The 22,254-nt window shown below is 43.4% G+C and overlaps 1 protein-coding gene across 2 annotated transcripts in view; it reads left to right on the top strand.

Annotated features, from left to right (window-relative positions):
• Positions 1–22,254, top strand: part of LOC117562548 (endonuclease V-like) — a 173,850-nt gene that overhangs the window by 91,388 nt on the left and 60,208 nt on the right. For both annotated transcript variants that reach the window (XM_034240400.1, XM_034240401.1), the window contains exon 8: positions 9,291–9,360. In XM_034240400.1, the coding sequence (XP_034096291.1) occupies positions 9,291–9,347 (57 nt within the window). In that variant the 3' untranslated portion in view covers positions 9,348–9,360. The remainder of the gene's footprint in view (positions 1–9,290; positions 9,361–22,254) is intronic.

Genomic DNA, 22,254 nt, shown 5'->3' with positions numbered 1-22,254 from the left:
TCCCCATTGGATCTTCAACGTGTACTATCATACGTCACGTTCACAGTGATCGTTTTTACTACAAGACAAATGTGCCGTTTTATTTCATACAGTTCAATTTGGATTGAGACAGGGAAATAATCTAAACCTCACGCGTGGCGTTTCACTGTCAAGGGTGGGCGATATAGCGTGTATGTAATTACATTGCAAATACTGACTTGAGCCCCACCACTGTATGGGTTAGCCCTACCATAGATTACCCAACAAAAATACTCTGGCGCCGCCACTGTATTAGACAGAAACATATAAAAGGTAAACAACAAATAAATATGTAATATATGCATATGTCATCACTGTTAATGCAGCCAATTAAACAATAAACGGCACACATATCCCACACAACAAGTAGCACAAGCTAACAATAGCATGTAGCACAAGCTAGCGCATAGCATACATACACACACATAACCTGCAGCTGAACCGCACACAATTACACAAACAACCAGCACGAAAACGTACTGCAGATTAGTTCCACCTCTATTGTTGTTACACATAAAAAGGTACTAACCAAAAATACAATGTGGAACAGATGAACAACAGAAAGTGAAGACAGTTACAGTGTTTGCCATCAAAGTTCCAGCTCTCCCCGTGTCTCTCCGAGTCTCGTCTCCAATTGCTTCAGAAGTTTCCATCACAGACCTTACCCTGCTTTGTGCACATATTTCTCACATCTGTATTAAATATTTGTTACATCTGTATTTAACTTATATTTCACTAAACCCTGCACATTATCAGTATATGCTTCAACCTTTGCATCTTATCTGTAAATAGGTATTTCATATTTACAAACTTGTAACCTAACCTAACATAGTTAACGGCAATCTATCCAATCGTTGTTGGGATCATAGCGCAGTGGACAAATCAGCGGACGGAACGAAATTGTTGCTAGCATGGCTAAAAGTTGAATGATCATGAATACTATAGTGACATACACTTTATGGTGGTTTTGCTGACTCAGCTCATCCTGTCTGGGTTTATGTCTCTGCGGGGGGGGGGGGGGGGGCGGGGTATCTGATGTTGTTGTATCTGATGTGTTTGTGTGTCTACATGCAAGCCCAACTCAAGCGGTGATGGGGCCCCGAGGATCATTTTTCTTTATGGCACTATGTAAATAAGCGTTCTCAAACCTGCTGTTCTGTTCCCTTCTGTTATGAGGCTTCCAACATTTTGCCCACCTGGCACAGAGCTGCAATCTGTGCAGACACAGGAAACAGTACAGCAGGTTGTGAAATCCACTGTAGGTTAAACACTGTTTGCTACACTAATTCTGACACTACAGACAAGTCATATGAACAAACATAATGAGATACAACAGTGAAGAGTTGATTGTCAGTGTGTGTTATGGGAGAACATCTCTCCTCTCTCTCTCTCCTCTCTCTCTCTTCTCCTCTCTCTCTCTCTCTCTCTCTCTCTCTCTCTCTCTCTCTCTCTCTCTCTCCTCTCTCTCTCTCTTCTCTCTCTCTCTCTCTCTCTCTCTCTCTCTCTCTCTCACTCTCACACACACACACACCAACAGTTGATATCTAAATGGCAAACCATCATCACGTTTATTTATATAGCACCTTTCAACACAAGGCAATTCAAGGTGCTTTACAAAAATGAAAGACATTCAGACAAAGGCATTTCAAAACAGTCATTAAAAAAAAAAGATAATAAAAGAAACATTAAAAGACTGTCAAAGTTTCCCCCAAAACTAAGAAAATACCCATAGTCGTACCTAGTAACCCACTATAAAATAGTCGTACCTTGTATCCTACTATAAAGCTCACAATAGTTTTAGTAAAACTAAGAAAATGTACCCTATAGTCCACCCTCGAACTATAAGATCCTTTAGTTTTTTCGGAAACTAATAAAACTGGACTCTAGTTTGACCCACAAACTATTTTCTCCAAGGCCTCTAGTTTGACTTTTTTTGGTATCCTTCCGCGAACCAGGGGTTTGAAACCAAAACGGTGCCTGTATTGACGTTCTCTCCTGTGTCGGTGAAATATCACTCAACACCAGGTTGAGAATCAATGATCAGGTAATAAAAAGTACATGAATTTCATACAGTTCAATTTTGATTGAGATAGGAAAATAATCATGAATAAAAAGTTACAGTGCAGTTTAAGATATGAATAGTTCACACAGAAACACAACGGCTCAGTTTCAATTAAAAGCAGCCTGGATTTAAGTAGTAAGAGTTGCAGCGCACCTGCAGGTTTCTGGGAGTTTGTTCCAGATATTTGGAGCATAATAACTGAACGCTGCTTTACCATGTTTAGTTCTGACTCTGGGGACAGAAAGCTGACCAGTCCCTGAAGACCTGAGAGATCTGGATGGTTCATAATTTAGCAGAAGATCAGAAATGTATTTTGGGCCTAAACCATTCAGTGCTTTATAAACCAGCAGCAGTATTTTAAAATGTATTCTTTGACACACAGGAAGCCAGTGTAAAGATTTCAGAACAGGAGTGATGTGATCCACTTTCTTAGTGTTAGTGAGGACTCGAGCAGCGGCGTTCTGAATCAGCTGCAGCTTTCTAATAGATTTTTTTGTGAGACCTGTAAAGACACCATTACAGTAGTACAGTCTACTGAAGATAAAAGCATGGACAAGTTTTTCCAAATCCTGCTGTGACATTAGTCTTTTAATCTTAGATATGTTCTTTAGGTGATAGTAGGCTTATTTAGTAACTGTTTTAATGTGACTGTTGAAACTCAGGTCAGAGTCCATGACTACACCTAGATTTCTGGCTTTATCTGTTGTTTTGAATCAATCAATCAATCAATGTTTATTTATATAGCCCAATATCACAAATGTTACATTTGTCTCAGTGGACTTTACAGTTTGTACAAAATATCAGTATGACAATATGACACCCTCTGTCCTTAGACCCTCACATCGTACAAGGAAAAACTTCCGGAGAAAACCCACAGTTTAAAGGGAAAAATGGGAGAAACCTCAGGGAGAGCAACAGAGGAGGGATCCCTCTCCCAGGACGGACAGACGTGCAATAGATGCCGTGTGTAAATTGAAAAGATAATACATTGAACATTGCAGGCTGAAGCTCAGCGCTAACTTTTATACGTTCTGCCTTGGCTCCAAAGACCATTACCTCAGTTTTATCTTTGTTTAATTGGAGAAAGTTCTGACACATCCAGTCATTGATTTGTTCAATGCACTTACTCAGTGTTTGAATTGGAGCATAGTCTCCTGTTGAAATTGTTACGTACATTTGTGTGTCATCTGCATAGCTAAGGTAACTTATTTTGTTGTTCTTCATTATCTGAGCCAGTGGTAGCATGTAGACGTTAAAGAGAAGAGGCCCCAAGATGGAGCCTTGAGGTACCCTGCATGTCATATTTGTCAACTCAGATGTGTATTTACCTATAGAAACAAAGTTGTTTCTGTCCTTTAAGTAGGATTTAAACCAATTTAGAACTGTTTCCGAAAGTCCCACCCAGTTTTCCAGTCGGTCTAGTAATATGTTGTGGTCAACAGTGTCAAACGCAGCTCTGAGATCTAATAATACTAACACTGAAGTTCTGCCACTGTCTTTGTTTAAGTGGATATCATTGAAGACCTTTACAAGAGCAGTCTCAGTGCTGTGTTTTGGACGAAAGTCTGACTGGAACACATCGAAACAGTTATTTAAATGCAAGAAGTTACTCAACTGTTGAAAAACAACTTTTTGAAAGATTTTACCTAGAAATGGGAGGTTTGATAATATGGGCCTGTAATTGTTCATTACTGAAGCATCTAGATTATTCTTTTTTAAGAGCGGTTTAATGACTGCAGTTTTCAGGGCCTGTGGAAAAATACCTGAGTGAAGAGATTTGTTTACTATATGAAGTAGATCTGAGGCCATGCAAGGAAAAACATCTTTGAAAAATCCTGTTGGAATAATATCAAGGCAGCAGGGGGAGGATTTCAGAAGTTGTATAATGTCCTCTAGGTTTTTTTCATTAATTTGATGGAATTGTGTCATGATGTCTGAATTGATATTAGGTGGACATAGGGACAACACATTTGCTGTACCTGATACAGAGGGACTGACTGCTTGTCTGATTTTCTGAATTTTGTCAGTGAAAAAGGAGGCAAAATCATTGCATGCCCTGGTGGATAGAAATTCAGAGGCTACTGACACTGGGGGGTTAGTTAGTCTGTCGACGGTAGCAAACAAGGCACGTGCGTTTTTGGTAATGATGTCAGAGAAGAAAGACTGTCGTGCGTTTTTTCAATTCCAAATTATAAAGGCCAAGTCTCTCTTTATAGATTTCAAAGTGAACCTGGAGATTTGTTTTTCGCCACCTGCGTTCAGCTTTTCGACATTCTCTTTTTTCTGTTTTCACGGTCATGGCCTTTCTCCATGGAGATATTTTCTTGCCAGACACTTCCTTTACCTTAGTTGGAGCAATGGCATCTATAACGTTTTACATTTTTTAATTAAAATGATCTACTAGCTCATTTACTGAGATGTTAGCAGGGGCAAGTGTGGAAGAAAAATTCTGAGTAAACATTTCCCTAGTATTTTCAGTTAAATATCGCTTTGTGGTTACCTCTTTTTGAACATTTTTGTGAACAGAAATAGAGCTCTCAAAGAAAACACAGGAATGGTCAGAGAGTGCAACATCAGTCACCACAACCTTAGAGATATTCAGACCCTTTGAGATAATTAAGTCCAGAGTGTGCCCCTTATTGTGCGTGGGCTCCGTCACATGCTGAGTCAGTCCATAGCTATCAAGAACACAAAACAGTTCTTTAGCCCCTCTGTCCTGGGGGTTGTCAACATGGATGTTAAAATCACCAACCATGACTAGACGGTCAAAGTCAATACACACTATAGACAGCAGTTCAGTAAAGTCATCAACAAAGCTTGCACAGTATTTGGGTGGTCTATAGATATTTAGGATCAGAGCTCGAGAGGAGCATTTCAGCTGAAGGGCCACATATTCAAAAGAAGCAAAGTTCCCCTAAGATGTCTTCCTGCATTGAAGGGAATCATTGAACAGAATAGCAACTCCACCCCCTTTCTTATGCATTCTTTCCTGACTCATAAAACTAAAGTTGGGAGGGGTTGATTCGATAAGAACAGCTGCACTGTTATTTTGTTCAATCCAAGTTTTTGTTAAAAACATAAAATCAAGATTGTGCTCAGTGATAAAATCATTGATTACAAATGTTTTTCCTGCCAAAGACCTGACATTTAATAAAGCTAGTTTAAGTTCGTTAAACACACTATCAGTCAGGTTTTTTGTAACAAGCTGTGGCTGACATGGAATCACTGCTAAATTTGATAAACTCACACAAACGTTTGAGCGCTTATTCACTGCTCTTAATCTATTACCTATCAACACAGATATCGGCAAAGCTACTGGCAGGAAGGGCCCCGGCATGTCCTGGAAAAAGTTGAGAGTGCCATACGCCCTTGAGCCTGGACCCAGCAAATATCAGTTTGCAGCGTTTTGTACACACACATCCCTATCAGGCTTTGAAGGGGAGGGAGGACCCACCACCCTGCTCCTCTCATCATAGGAGGGCAGGGTGAGGGCTACACTGTAACTTGGTGACTGGAATCCATTCCTTGTCTTCAGTGATTTTGGTGGGCGTCGTTGAGGGGCGGGGGTAAAGGACATGCTGCCAATCCTGCGTGTCGCCTTCATGCGGTCATCGAACTCCAGGGGGAGGGCGAGGGTGAAAGGGTGAGCGGAGAGTAGAGAGAGCTGGGGGATGAATGAAGAGTATCCTCAAAGGCGTTGACAGGGGGGGTGATGGGCAGTGGAGACTCCTCCATTTGTGTCATCGGTCTCCCATAATCAGAACATTCCTCAGGCGGGTGCAGTGATACTTCTTCAGGGTTTTATGCGCGATGTGTTGTTTCTTTCCCCTGTTTTGATTCCTCTTGCCGCTTGTCCTTGGCAGAGGGAACAGATTGATGACGCAGGCAGTTGAATATGTTAGAGATAAACAATTTCACTCCTGACTTGTTCAGGCAAACTCCATTTGCCTCATAAAGATGTCTGCGATCCCAGAAAAAGTTAAAATTGTCAATAAAATGGACAGAATGGTCAGTACAGGCAGTTGAAAGCCACGTGTTCAGTGAAAACAGTCTGCTGAATCTCTCCACTCCTCTTCTGGCTGGCGGTAGAGGGCCAGTGATGAACACCTCCGCATTTAGAGAGCTGACAGTTTCCAACAGACATTTAACGTCTTAATTCAGCATTTCTGACTGTTGTTTCACAACATCATTTGTTACAATATGTAGTACCACATTCTTCACAGTCGGATGTTCAGCCCCAATATGCAGGATCTTCTCAGCCAAGTCAGAGACCACATCCTTGGTAAAACAGAGTACTTTGGTATTGTTCTTACTACACAGACCTTTCACATCTCTTACAGCAGAGTCACCCACAATCAGAGTTTCAGGCCCAGTCGTTAGCTTTCCCTCTAGCCTTTTACTTTTGGAGTAGCTATTGGTCCTTACCCTGCTGTGTGAAGAGGATAGGTTATCCAGGTCATCAGGAAGAGATCTCCGGTTCTCGGTCAGCGGAGCGTATCTGTTCTGGATTGGCACACTTGGTGGTTTAGGAGGATTGTTTGTAGTTCTCCCTTTAGCAGCTGTCCACGGCTGTTTCCTAGTATGATTAGGGGTTAAAGAGGCAATCTTCCTGGGTGATAACAATGCTGGCCAGCCGGTCGCATCACAGATTTCAGAGCGCTGGGCTCTGCCTGTTATTCGTCCTCCCAAATCCCATGGAAATGATTTACTCTTAGGCTTTGCTCCCAGAGAGTTCCAGGGAGAACTACCACTTGTAGATTTATTACCCAGTACACTGTTAGGATTCCCGAGAAGTGACTGGAGATGAGAACCCGCTATGCAAGCACTAAAACTGAGACAGTGGTGAAGTGTAAAAAAAGGCTTTATTTTGTCCACGACACTGACAAGGAGTTGACGAAGAGAATGTAGAGGGAAGACGTGGAGCTGGGCTGACCAGGAGGGGAGGCTGGACGTGGATCTGGAACAGGAAAAACAAGCAGGATTAGGAAATAATTTCCTTTCACAAGGAGCATCAAAAAGTCACTAGGAAAAACACTAGTAGGCCTGGACGATAGTTTACCACTGAAGAATAAACGAAGAACTGGCAAAGTCTGAGGATGGAAACCAGGGTTTTAAGCAGGTGCAGGTGAGTGGTGGCAATCAGTGAGATGAGCATTAGCTGAGGAGGTGAGTTGGCGGGAATCGGAATGTAGGTAGCCACGCCCAGCCAGGAAGACAGACACACAGATAAACAGACAAAACAAACACAGACAGGGGAAAAAGAAGGAGGAAGTACTGCAGATCCTCACATACACAGCCCTCCTGTTCCTTGGAATCATTGTAGCTGCTAACTTTTGCAACACTGGTAAAGTGGTGTCATTCCCACAACATAGTCCATTCACTTCCATGTTAACTTCCAACCGTTGCATTTTCATTTCCAACACAGCCATCTTCTGTAGAAGTTTGTGGAAGTCATCTGTAGAGAACGGAGTCATTTTGCTACCAACTAGCTTAAGCTAAATAGCATGCAGTAGCTTACCAGGCTTTAGCTGTTGCTAGGCCACGCTACTGTAAGACTGAGGTCGTCGTAAAGATGTTGAAATATGGCTGAAACCCTCCGTCTATTTACGAAGAATAACTGTCCCAGTGATAAGTTAATGTCCAGGAGCTGCTGCTTGAAGTTTTCAGAGAATAAGAATAGGAAAATCAGCATAAAAAGTAAGCAGAGGCAAGAGCAAGTGGAAAAGTGTCTGCACCGTAAGAAAGATAAGATAGAGCTGTTGGATCAGAAAACACCAGGTTTATGAAATCAAACAGCTTCACTGAATCAAAGTGTTGATGAAAAGACAGTGTTTGAAAACCTGACAGTTGAAATTGGCAAAAGTCGAATAGTCAAACTTAGGTTTTATTTATTTCTATCTTTTACCATTAAGACAATAATGACCTTCAATTTGCAGAGAGATTTGATTTATTGATATGTTGCTCTAAAAAACCCACAAATCAAAGGGATAACCTTTTGCAAAAAACAAATGTCTAACATGGTCTGGAGGTGTTAAAAGACAGACATTTTATTTAAAAAAAATCCCTTTCCCTCTTTTTTTCTTTATTTGGATGACAAGTCTCAGTGTCTGAGTAAACAAAAAGTGCCCTTGACTATAATATACACTTTAGGTATTATAAATAAGAGAGTGATGCCGTTTCCTCTTTCTTTTAGTACTGCATCTTTACTGCTCCTGTCGGTTGAAGTTTAGGATTGTGACATTTCAAAAAGTACAATTTAAATCCTGATAATGCCCAAACTTTAGTACAGCAATTACTGGGATTTGGAGGACTACAAAGACACACCTGCACAAATTAAATCTGTATATTTTGATAACCAGGTTCCTAGTTGATGTCTGGCCTAGGAAACCACAACAAAGGTCCAGCTAAACAAAACATGCATTTTTAAACATGGTCCACTTTTAAAACTATAATTTCCTTTTGCTTTAATTGAGCTACTTACCGTCATATTGTGAAGGATTTGGAGAGTTACAATGGGTGTTGGAAAATCATTACGGCCCAGGATGACAATATAGTATAGCAATATAACATAGATTCATTGAAGTATTAATGTTTTATTAGAAAATAATTAATATGGCAAATACAAATCTAATCAAAAGTCAGCCAGATAGACAAGTTAGTCAAAGCAAAGATGGAAGATTACTCTTTTGCATTTGAAAAAAAAAGGTTGAAACATATGCTAATGCAATGTTTAAAATTGCAAAACAATCTGATTGTATTGTGAGAATGGTTAGAGGGTAATGGGGTCTTGGGTTTTACAACAACAAAAAGTAACCACATTGAAACTTTCCTAATAAATCGAGAATATTCTTCTTTTATCGAGCTACAAAGAAGCTTATAAAATTAGTGCTCAGATGTTGGTACACTATGTTCAGACTCCTAGTGATGATAACAAGGCAATCTTGCCTCAGTAATATTTGCACAAAGATCCCACTGTGTCACAGCTTTACTTTGTTTGTCAGCAAACAGAAGAGCTCGGTTTGCTTCATGTAAAGTTAGCATCAAGGCACTTAATTTTTATCTCAAACTTCAGAAGAACGTGTTCAGTGTGCGTTCGTGCTCGCCTCTGATCACAGCTAAGAAACACTTTGTGAGAACTTGTTAAATGTGGAATCTCTCCCTCTTTTTTTAACTTTCTATAATTTCCTTTCTCTCACTTTCTTTCTCACAGGCCGACTGTCTCTCCAGAGAATACCTTCGCAAACACTTCCCAGCTGCAGATACATGATGCAAAGAATGAGGTAAGTGATAAAATGCACTAAATACACTTTGATGCACACAGATATCAGATGTCTATGTGTGCTACCTCTGGGAGAGAGGAGTGATTTACACGGGCTTAAAATAGGCTTTAGCAAGTGACTCATCCAGGAATTTCCCCAAATCCGTAAGCAAAGCCAAGTTTGTTGATAGAAAGCCTAATCATTCTCATCTAATTTGCTCTTTAAATTATGCAAATTACTTGTAGAAGCAGGATAAACCCCTAAAAAAACTGAAGATTGTTTAAGATTTATCTCTAAAATTCCTCTTTTAACTGGAGCATAATAGGTACAGAGAGACAGTAAAACAGAAGAATAGTTCAAATGTATGGAATTAAACAAATACAATACACTGTAATCTGCATAGTTGTGGTTCGAAGCTCTGTAAAGACCTGAGCAGGCGTCCTGTTTCAGTGACTCTCTTACTTCGAGCTGCAGCACAGGGTGAACTTAAAGACTTTAAGAGCCTTTGACAAGTTCTCTGCATTTTCGGAGGGGTGTGGAAGGGGCAGAGGTGAGCCTAGGACGCCCGAGGTTAAGCAGACATAGAAGCAGAAAGCGAGATGGAACGGTGAGGAGTGAAAAAGCCTTTGATCCTGTGATTCTCATCTGAAATAACAGGCTGCGCCGCTCAGTTCGGCCCTACACCTTCCTCATTACTGATCAAAGCCGCGGACTGCTTGACACTTAGATGCTGCGAAAACTCAATCAGCAATCCCTCTTACCCCGCGAAGACAAGTACTTCCAAACGTGCACAGAATGCAACACTCCGGACCCAGAGTGCAGCAGCTCACACTCACAGGTTTTGCTCACACGCAGGCCTACGAGGCTGTGTGCACTCTCTCACACATCCCTCACCCTACCCCACTGGGAAACATAATGGGGTGTCCGTGTTCATCCACCCAGAGGCTCCCTAACGTGGAGAATCCTCAGAGCGTGCTCCGCTCTTTGATCATCCTCTCTACAAAGAGACAGAGACAGGGAGAGATGCTTTGTGCTGAGTATGCAGAGCTGCAGCAGGTTCCTACTGTATAGGCCTCGACCCAGCTCTACCCTCTCACTCAGTCAACAGGCTGCTGCAGGTACCATCCATCAGAGACTACACCTCTGCAGCTAGTGAGCCACACACTTCAGGCTTGGGATCTCTTAATTTACATTGTAGCAGGACTAAATCACCAAGACAGATTGCTTGGGGGGTAAATGACTTAGCAGGATGTCCCAAAACTACTTTGAGGACATAATAATCAAATTGTCCTGTTCCTATTTGTATTTTCTGCCTCTATTGTAACATGTTTCCGTGCTTTAAACCACTTAGGGATGTCACACCCCTTAGCCAGGGTTGGGTTTGTAACGGAATACATGTAACGGCGTTACGTAATCAGAATACAAAAATCAAGTAACTGTATTCAGCTGGCGTTACATTTGAAAAACGAGTAATCTGATTACAGTTACTTTCGTAAACCTGAAGTGAATACATGTTGGATTACTTATTGGAGGAAAGATTTCCTCACAACATTTAATATTCATTACTAAAGGTACAGCCGAATCATCACAGCGCACAAAACCTATTACCGCGCAGATGGACCAAAAAAGGGAGCGTTTGAAAAAGATGTGCGGGTCCGCTCAGTGAAACAATAATAACGAAACATGGAGGAACAAAGGTCCGCGTTTAAATCGTGTGTGTGTGTGTGTGTGTGTGTGTGTGTGTGTGTGTTTGTGTGTGTGTGTGTGTGTGTGTGTGTGTGTGTGTGTGTGTGTGTGTGTGTGTGTGTGTGTGTGTGTGTGTGTGTGTGTGTGTGTGTGTGTGTGTTGTGTGTGTGTGTGTGTGTGTGTGTGTGTGTTGTGTGTGTGTGTGTGTGTGTGTGTGTGTGTGTGTTGTGTGTGTGTGTGTGTGTGTGTGTGTGTGGTGTGTGTGTGTGTGTGTGTGTGTGTAGAGGTGTGTGTGGTTAAAACACATCAGCCACACCGCTCTTTAGCCTTTCTAATGATTCTGAAGGTAAACACAGTGAAGGCGGTGCGTGAAAGGCGGTGCGTGAAAGGCACTGCGTGCTCGTCTTCTCAGAGGCTCAGTTAACCCCCCGCTGCCTCCTGGTGCTGCAGAGATTTCATGAAGTGAAGGAGGTTTTCCTTCTATAAAACAGCTGCGGGCAGCAGATACTGTGAGAGTCACAGACATGAATACATAGATCAAAGCAGACTGGTGCACACACTCCTGTTTTGCCAATCCGGTGCTTGAACAAATATAGCTCTACTCCCATGGCCGAAATGTCCTTAAAATGAAGTCCGAGTTCGACATTTTAATTCATGTCCTGCCAACACTGGCAGGACAGAAGGCGACACGCCCGTTCTAAGCCGTGTCCCTCACTCCTCACATCCCAAGCTGCATCCCCCAAAAGTTTATTATGTTGTTACATCGTTTCAGATGTTATGTTTCAGTTGTGCTCTTGATAAGCCATTAAAACAGTAAAAACACGTTCAGTTTCCTTTTGCTTTTTGTGTCTCCTGTACACCAAAACATACCCATCTGTGATGGAAAACGAAAGTAATCCAAAAGTAATCTGATTACGTTCACGAGATACTCGTAATGCCCACTTGGGGTGTTAAAAGCAGTTTTCCATTCATCCCCCTCCCTTATTCTCACCAGATGATAAGCATTTCTAAGATCTAACTTGGTAAAGATCTTAGCACCTTGTAACTGGTCGAAAGTTGATGACATAAGAGGAAGGGGATACCTGTTCTTGATGGTAATGTCGTTCAAACCTCGATAGTCAATGCAGGGGCAAAGTGACTTGTCCTTCTTTGAACAAAGAAAAATCAGGCTCCAGCGGGAGAGGAAGAAGGTCGAATTAATCCAGCGGCAAGTGAAGACTCCTCACATATTCCTTCATCGCCCGTGTCTCTGGAGCAGATAGGGAATAAAGACGACCCCTGGGTGGTGAAGAGCCTGGTACCAAGTCTATAGCACAATCGTACACACGATGAGGGGGCAGCGAGGTGGCTCTGGCCTTCTTAAAAACCTCCTTACGGCCCCTACACACGGCGGCGTGCGTTACCGCTTGGCGGTGGGCGTGTCTGAAGCTTGGGGATTTTTTACGAAAAACGCGACCAACAACCAATCACATGAATGTCCCGCCCCGGACATACAAAGCAAAGCATTCATGCTACATCCATGCTGGCTAAATATACTGTCTATGCTTGCTAGCTGTCCATTCAAACGAAGTACACTGGATATAAACTCCCCAAAAAGGCGAAAACCTACCAGTGTCACCCACTGTCTCTGCCACCTCCCCCCATGCCTGGCTCCTCCGGTTTGTATCCATGTATGTAAAGAGGGACTGGTCATATAGTACCGCCACGATCTTTTTCTCCTCCATTTTTTTACATATGGGAAATAACTGCGGTCTGGCTCTCCCAACATACACGCGGTTTGATTGGCTAGCGCTTGTAATGTCAGATTTGCATACGCGGGATTTGATTGGCTGACGCCTCCGACGAGGCGGCAAAAGTAGAACATTGCTCTACTTTTGCAGCGAGCACCGCGAGAGAAGCTACGCTTTGCTCCCACAATGCAGTTCGGCGAATCGTGACGTCACCCCATTCAAAGTGAATGGGCAGAAGCGTTGAAGCGGCAACGCACGCCGCCTTGTGTAGGCTCCGTTAAGGTCATGGTAACACTGAGGGACCTTGGAAATGTCAGGGAAATCAGGATCTGAAATGTCTTGAATTACAGGGACAGCTGGAGGAGCAGTCAGGGAACATTTGGACGGAAAACAGGTACTTAAACATCCCTTACACCAAGCAATAATTTTGCCAGTGGACCAGTCTATGTGGGGGTTGTGTAGGGTAAGCCAGGGGTACCCCAAAATGATTGGGTGTTCGGGGGACCGAAAAACATGAAAGACGAGAAGCTCAGTGTGACCGTCCTGGAAACTTAGCTGAAGAGGTTGGGTGTGGTGAGTTACCCTACAGAGAAGACGGCTATCCAAGGCATTTGCTTCCATTGGTGTTGGAAGGGGGAAGGTGTCAAGGTTCAGCTTCTTAGCCAATACAAAGTCTATAAAACTGGCATCTGAGCCAGAGTCTACCAAAACAGGATGCCTGAGAACCACAGAAGACGAAGAAAGAGTGACATTTGGGAGACAGCGTGAGGGACTAACATTAAGTGTAGTGCGGCTCACCAGTGCCCTCTTCTTTACTGGCGAGCCAGATCTTTTAGTAGTCGACAGTTGGCGACTGAGTGTCCCCGTTCACCACAGTAGAAGCACCTGCCCTCCCGCAGGCGGCGCTGTCGCTCTTCAGGGGTCAGCTTGGTCCTGCCGAGCTGCATGGGCTCCTCCGGAACATCAGGGGGCGACAGAGGCCCTGTAGACAGAAGCCAAGGCCTGGGGTGATTCCATGAGGACGAAGAGCTGGGTGAAGACTGCCTCTTGTGGGAGAAACAGGGAATCGCAGTGTCTCTCTCTCGCTCCCTCTCTATCAGTCGCTTGTCAATCTTAATAGTCAATGAAATTAGGGAGTCCAAATCAGCTGGAAGCTCAAGAGGAGCTAACCGATCCTTTCTAAAATGGCGGCGCCCAGTGAGGCTGCGGCTGTACCGGTTTACGACAACACAGGACTTTTTTGTTTAAATAAACCAGTTTTTAGGCTAAATACACCACTCAAAACAATGGCGTTAAATGCTAGAGTAGTGTATGATCATCAATTAATGATCGATCTGCGAAAAGTCTTGGCCCACAGATCTGGTGACGTGGCAGCTCTTAGAACAGCAAGAGCCAACCTGGACCATGCCATCAGAGATGCAAAGCTCGCTCATAGCCAAAAAATCCAGAGTTTCTTCCATGACCCCATGGACAGCAGGCGCATGTGGCAGGGCATTCAGTCCATCACTGGATACAAGGCTGCTCCACCACCCTGTGACAATGATACTATATTTCTCAACAACCTCAATAATCACTTAATAACACCACTGCAATGAAAGCTGTCCCCAAGCAGGGGGAACAAAGACTTCGCCTTGACACAGCTGAAGTTCGGTGGACCCTGAGGAAAGTCAACCCCCGGAAGGCAGCAGGCCCCGACAGTATACCAGGACGGGTGCACAGGGACTGTGCGGACCAGCTGGCCCATGTCCTCACAGACATCTTCAACACCTCGCTGGACCAGGCCATTGTTCCATCATGTTTTAAGACGGCAGCCATTGCACCTGTGCCAAAGAAATCCTCAGTGACCTGCCTGAATGATTCCCGGCCTGTGGCACTCACCCCCATCATGATGAAGTGTTTTGAGAGGCTGGTAAAGAACCATATCGTCTCCATACTTCCCCCCACACGTTCCAGTTTGCTTACTGCCCTAACCGCTCTACAGAGGACGCTATCTCCTCTGCGCTCCATGTGAGCCTGGCCCACCTGGAGGAGAAGAACACCCATGTGCGAATGCTGTTCCTGGATTTCAGCTCAGCGTTCAACACAATCATCCCCCAGCATCTGGTAAACAAACTGGGACCCCTGGGACTCAACACACCCCTGTGTAACTGGCTGCTGGATTTCCTAATAGAGAGACCCCAGTATGTTCGGGTTGGTAACAACACCTCCAGCACCATCACCTTAAACACCGGCTCCCCGCAGGGCTGTGTTCTGAGTCCACTGCTTTTCACCCTGATGACCCACGACTGCTGCTCCAGGTTCAGTACCAACCACATCATAAAGTATGCGGACGATACAACAGTGGTGGGACTCATCAGGGACAATAACAAACAGGCCTACAGGGAGGAGGTGAAACATCTGACAGACTGGTGTAACACCAACAACCTGATCCTGAATGTCGATAAAACAAAAGAGATCATTGTCGACTTCAGGAAAAAAAAGCACTGTCACCCACCACTCCACATCAACGGCACAGCAGTGAAGACTACAGACAGAACCAAGTTCCTGGGGGTGCATATCACAAGCAGTCTGACCTGGTCCACTCACACTACATCACTATTTAAGAAGGCACAGCAGCGCCTACACTTCCTGCGCAGGTTGAGAAGAGTACAGCTCCCCCCTCCCATCCTCACCACGTTCGACAGAGGAACCATAGAGAACGTGCTGACCAGCGGCATCTCCATCTGGTCGAGAGACTGCAACGCCAAAGACTGGAAGTCTCTGCAGAGAGTAGTCAGGACAGCAGAGAAGATCATCGGAGTTTCTCTCCCTCCCATCAGAGACACCGCTCAGAAACGCTCCCTGACAAAAGCCCAGAACATTTTTAAAGACCCCACTCATCCTCACCATGCTCTGTTCTCCCTGCTGCCCTCCGGCAAGAGGTTCCGCAGCATTAAGAGCAAAACAGCCAGATTCTGCAATAGCTTTTTCCCCCAAGCCATCAGACTGCTGAACAGCAAGTAGACCAGTAACACAGAGAATACATTACGCTGTGTAAAGAGCACATATTTTTTATATAGTATGTCTATTTTATTTATATGTATAGTAAGTCTTTATATTTTAAACGCACACTTTATCTTTAATTTTATCAGCACCACGTCACTATTATTTATTTATATGTACAATTTTAGCAAGTTTTTATATTGTCCTGTTCCTGTAAGCCAGTACAACGAAATTTCGTTTTAATAGTACACTCTGTGTCTTGTTGAAATGACAATAAAGTATGTCTATGTCTATCTAATGTGCCGGACAATCCATAAAGGAAAGCATCAAACAATGCTGATTGGTTCCAGTCACTGTCCGCTGCCAGGGTACGGAACTTTATAGCATAGTCAGAAACCCTCTGCTTACCCTGTCACAATCCAACGAGTGCTCTGGCTGCCTCCCGCCCTGGTGGGATGTGCTGGAAGATCTTGGTGAAGGTCTCAGAGAAGAGATCGAGGGAGTCACAAACAGGAGACCCTTGCACCCACTCTGCCGTCGCCCAAGCCTCAGCTCGGCCAGAAAGGTGGGAGACAATGTATGCCACCCTTGAGCGCTCGGATGGGTAGCATGCAGCCTGGAGCTCAAAGTGGAGGCCGCACTGAGCCAGGAAAGCCCGACAATCACCGGAATCCCCAGAAAACCGCTCTGGTTGGGAGAGGTGAGGGGACAGGGTCGGATTTGGAGACTAGACTGGAGTAGGATCCACTGGAAAACAGGCAATGGGGGAGCTGGAGGACTTGGCTGGAGTAATAGTTTTTGGATATTTTCGACCAAATAACAGACTTGACCACCAAAAGACGACAAAACCGACTCCTGTCTCTCGGCCATCAACATTAATTTGTGGCAAAGCCCGGTAAGTTCCTGCCCTTGGTGGTAAATCCTGCTCCCTTGACTCTGAAGAGCAGCCCACACAGAATCCTGGTCGGCTGAGTCCATGCTGGCCAGTTAGTACTATCAAACACAAGTACGGGCACGAGCAAAAAATAGGACTCAAGAGCACAACCAGGCAAAAAGGTCTTTAGTCAAGCGTTTAATCCAAAAGGTAAAAATAAAACAGGCAATGATCAAAAAATGTACTGACTGGAAGCAACGAAAAACGACCAACTAAGTTGGCGGAAAACTACTAAAGAAGCAACAAAAAAACAACCAACTACAGTAGGTTGGTACAGCCTACTTCCAGTGGTACAGCCTAGGTTGGTGCTAAGCAGCTAGAACAATAGCTTAGGTCAGGAGAGTAACATGGAGCACTTTCTGCTATACAGACAAGACAAACTGGCACTGACCAAGGAAACAGCACAGACTAAATACACAGGTGAGGAGTAATGATTAGGGACAGCTGAGGCTCAATAGCCGCTTTCACACCGCAGGACTTGCCGTACTTTAGTGCCGGCACTAAAGTACCACGGCACTGAATCCGCCATGGGGCTAGTGCCAATCGCATTCACACCGCAGTAATTTCCCTGAGGCAAGATTACGCTGACGTCACTTCGTCTTCTTCTTCTCTGGGTTTACTGGCAGGCCGCAAAACCACTTCACGGAGAGTACAAAAAAAAACGAGAGAAGAAGAACTACACGGGGGAGGGGGTATAAAGCCCACCCGCTGTATGAGGCGTTTGTTTACTTTCCGACCTCAGACATGATGGAGTTCATAAGGGTAATTTACAAATAAAATACCCCATTATAACAATGGACTTTATCTTTATGTATTTATTATATATTACCCCCTCAGGCTGATTTTGGAAAAGGACATTAACCCTTGTTTGGTGTTTTTCCCTTATTTATCTAAAACAAATGACATGATAAATGACTTGTGTTTATGTGTGTAAGACTTGTGTTTCTGCCCCTGCCATTGCTGCACAAGGTTGCAACATTGTAGATACATTCAACCACCGACACCTGTCTGCTCTCACATTCTTCTATTCTGCAAATTTGGGGTGGGACACAATAAATAAAGCTTCGCCAGTTTGTTTGTTTTATTGCACAGTCAAGACATAACAATAACGGCATCACGCTGTTCCAGGTGTGTCGTGTGCATGTGAATTGAAGTTAAATAAAAGTGTGAAATGTAAAATAAAGTGTAAGTAGTTTCAAAACAATGTAACAGTGGCAATATATATAGCAGCAGACACACCTTAGTGCAAGTTAGGTGTCAGTATTAAAAAACAGTGGCAATATATATATATATAATAACAATAGAAAATCGTTACCACTCTTATTATTGTGGTCTTTAATTTTTTTATAGTCCTGCCTGAGTTTCTTTATTGTTACCCGGCATCCGTGTCCACTGTGCACGATTCCCAGCTCAAGTAGCTTTTGCGAACATCGCTCAAAACATTTGGAGTTGGGAACTGCTTTCTGTAGAAGCTGCTGCATCCCGTCCTCAGAGTAAATTGCCAAAAGCGCCGACACTTCCTCATCATTCCACCGCTCCGGTGTTGTAGTATGTGTGGTCATAACTGCTTTAAAGTACAAAAAAACTACTCGCTCAGGTGTGGATGTGGTTTTGTAGCGAGGAAAAAAATGGCTGCCTAACAAAAGAAAATCAGAGTCTAACGGGGCGTGGTTTGCAATTCGCTCAGCCAATAGAAATAGAATATAAATTGGCACTCTTATCACCAGGTTCGTACCACCTCTCTAGCAGGGACTGAAAATGGCCAAAAGAGTTCCCGGCACTGAGTAGTCCCGGTGGTGTGAACGCAACATTATTGGTACTAACGGAACTAAAGAACCAAAGTACCAGGGAAAGTCCTGCCGTGTGAATGCGGCTATTGAGGCCAGGCAGGTGATTAACAGGGAACGAAAATACACAGGTGAGGCAGTGAGGCGATCAGCCAGGGCCAGGATGTGACAATCAGACCAGGCAAAATTGTTCCAATCTTCTATTATCCAGTTTTGGTGAGCCCGTGTGAACTGTAGCCTTTCCTGTTCCTAGCTGACAGGAACCCGGTGTGGGCTTCTGCTGCTGTAGAACCATCTGCTTTAAGGTTCCACGTGTTGTGCACTCAGAGAGGGTCTTATGCAGAACTTGGTTGTAACTAGTGGTTCTTTGAGTTACTGTTGCCTTTCTATCATCTTGAACCCGTCTGGCCTTTCTCCTCTGACTTCTGGCATCAACAAGGCATTTTGGCCCAGAGAACTGCCGCTTACTGGATATTTACTCTTTTTCGGACCATTCTCTGTAAACCCTAGAGATGGTTGTGCGTGAAAATCCCAGTCGATCAGCAGTTTCTGAAATACTCAGACCAGCCCGTCTGGCACCAACAACCATGCCACGTTCAAAGTCACTTAAATTACCTTTCTACCCCGTTCTGATGCTCAGTTTGAACTTCACCAGGTCCTCTTCACCATGTCTACAGCACATGCCTAAATGCATTGAGTTGTTGATTAGATATCTGCGTTAACGAGCAGTTGTACAGGTGTACCTGATAAAGTGGCCAGTGATAGTATTGTAGTGTAGAGCCAGTGTATGACGATATTTGTGTAAAGATAAAAAATTAGAAATCCATGCAATTGTTTCTTTGGCTTGTAACTAGGTCGGCCTTAAGGCTCAGTGCCCCTTAAGTGATCCTGGACTTTACACTGCTTCTTTCTAGGGTTGGGGTATATGAAGATTATTTTGACTAAATACCTCAATATCAATATTGTGAAAATATAGGGTAAATTGTAAATATGTTATGAGCCAGACTGACCTACATGTATTTTGTTACAAATAGTTTTTCTTCAGTTTTATTTTTATGAGAATATGTAGGCCTAATGCTGTGCTAAAGTGTGAAGAGTTACGGCGTAGGATTGCGTAATATTTATTATAAAAAATGTTGCGCTTTGCACAAGTTCTATCGACAGGACTTTATTTTACACACCCTACTACTTGTTAATACAAATCTATATGCCTTATTGATGTCATTCTTTATATAGATAACATTTGACCAGAATTTACCCCAATTGTGCGGGACATTACAATCTTCTGGGACATTAAAATCTTCCTGGACTTGTAAAGGCTTTAGACCCGAGACTCAGGTGGAACCAACAGTTTTGTCTCTCACTTTGGATCTTCCTCACGGGCCCTTTATGTGTGCAATGCTTTGGGACATGCTGATTGAATCATTCTACGCTTTAGCAGCGAGCCCTTAACTAACAGGCTGAACTGGTTCTAGTGTTCACCCGCAGATGGTCTGGGGGAACGAGCGGCCCCACAGCGTACCGTGGGTTGTGTCCCTGGGTGGCGGAGGAAGAGAAATAGAATGTTCTGTCTTTGTCAAAGAGAGAGGAGAGAGACATGAAAGACAAGTAGCAGGAGAGGAGATGAAGAGATCTGAACAGAGAAGGGAAACAACAGGGGTGTGTAGGGAGGGAGGGGAAGAGTGTGGAAAAATCAATGTCTGTACAATAAAGGAAGGCTAAAGGATAAAAACCTCTCAGGGATTCCAGTGACGGAGCGATATGCTGCTTGTTTCTAGATGTAACCTTCTCTCCGGCCCTTGATTGCTTTTATTACTGACCAGTCATGAGAATTTACCGATGCCTAAACTATGGCAATAACCCCGATTTCTTTTGACTTCTTCTTTACTTCTACCTCGGTTTCGACTCTTTCCATTATATGATTTGTCCATCTAAACAGCACAAACAACTGCTTGAAAACGAATGTTGGACCAAATCCATAATATTTACATAGGCCATCATGCATCTCTTTGGCATTGCACTCAATATGCTTCTCTTTTAACCTCCCACTTTAGTGTTATATTTTATTATCAATCTCTTGTGCGGGAAATTATTATCACTATGGAAGCCGGCGACAACGTTACCATCGTTGGCTTTTCGACTGTTAGTCGGCCTGCGGTTGGACTCAGGCTCTGTTGGGAGCAGATGCTCTCATTAAATAGTGATAGTGGTACAAGGACACTGCTTGTTGCTGCAGGTGATATTCAGCTCAGTATTAACTGGAGGACTGAGCTGCTGAATGCTTCATCGCTCTCCTCCTCCTGTTCTTCCTTCACTTCTATGTAAGTCACTGACTGGTTGCCTGACATTTTTAAACACCATCACCCTGTTGATCAGATCAACCTGTTGAGGCTGATTTTTCCAGCAATTGAGTCTCTGTGGATTACATAATGTTGATGGCCCCAGTTTGAAAAACACGTATACCAATGCATTTGCACAATGCCTATTTTTGTTTATTGACATCCATCAGGCAACTTAAATTGTTGACCTTTTCTTTTACACGATAACTGTGAAGTTGTGCTCAAAAAGAACAAAATAATGTCCTTTGAGTCCTATTGGGCAGTGCAGATATCACCTTCATTCAGCATTATGTTAATTGGTTTCGTAAACCAGGGTTTTGTTGCGATATTATGATTATTATACTTTAAAACGTAACTTTTAACACACAGCAACTGTGGCAATCCTGCGCTGCTGGTCAATGCTTGTAGCATGTAGCTTACGGTATACAATTAGAGGGCAAAGAGGTGTGCGTGCGTGCGTGCGTGCGTGTGCGTGTGTGTGCGTGTAGCCTGTGGACGTTTGTGTCAGGCGCTCGGCCCAGAATGTGGAGCAAACAGTTCTAATGCCAGTTCTCTCTCTGAGGGACAGTAAATAAAACATGTTCAGGTGACCAAGACTCAAAGCTTTAATGATACTTTTTCCTCATTCGCCGTAGTCCCTGTATCTACTCTTTCCCTCACACACATACAAATTGAATCACAGTTCATGTAGATTAGACAAAAGAAAAGGTTGGTAAATCTTCAAGTCTTCAAAAGTTAAATGGACTTTCCTAAAAGCAAAACAATGTTATCAGACAGGCTCAAAGCTCCTCACAGGACACATAGGGCCAGTAGAAACAAAGTGAAGTTAATTATGACCTGTTTTAGATCAAGTTATACGACTGAAACATAAAAGGGGGCATTGTAAGAACTAGCAAATGAACATAGTTGGAAGAAATGAGAAATGTTTTTATCTACTGAGATCTCCTTATGGAACAACTTACCCCTGCGTATAAAACAAAGTAACCAATAGGCATGGAGTTATTTTAGTCATGCTTTAATGTTCTATCCCCTAGACCAGCGGTTTTCAAAGTGTGAGGCGCGCCTATGGATCTAATTTCCTACCATAACTCCACAAACAAACCAAACAAGTTTTACAAATGCCTTTCTTCTCACGGCGGAATATTACTGCCAAAAGTCACGTGACTCACTCACCAGCGATCCAGCGATCTGGGTCAGTGTTATAGTGATAATATTATAAGGTAAATTTAGCGATCACAACGAAAACAGCCTAGACACACATTGAGCCCAGAAAATGAATGTTATTAAGGGCTGTAAATATAATAAGCCTATGGGTAGAATGGACAACATTGTAACTAAGGAGATTTATATAACTATACAGCGATTCTGCACTGCGGTCACTCAGCCGTCTCTCGTGTTTGTCTTTTCAAATCAGCTGCTTTTCATTTTTTTCCCTGCTATATTCAATGAGTGATACA

Source organism: Gymnodraco acuticeps, unplaced genomic scaffold (assembly GCF_902827175.1).
Source record: "Gymnodraco acuticeps unplaced genomic scaffold, fGymAcu1.1, whole genome shotgun sequence".
NCBI classification, from domain to species: domain Eukaryota; kingdom Metazoa; phylum Chordata; class Actinopteri; order Perciformes; family Bathydraconidae; genus Gymnodraco; species Gymnodraco acuticeps.
Note: the sequence above shows the minus strand (reverse complement) of the source record. Positions and strands in the feature narration are given on the sequence as shown.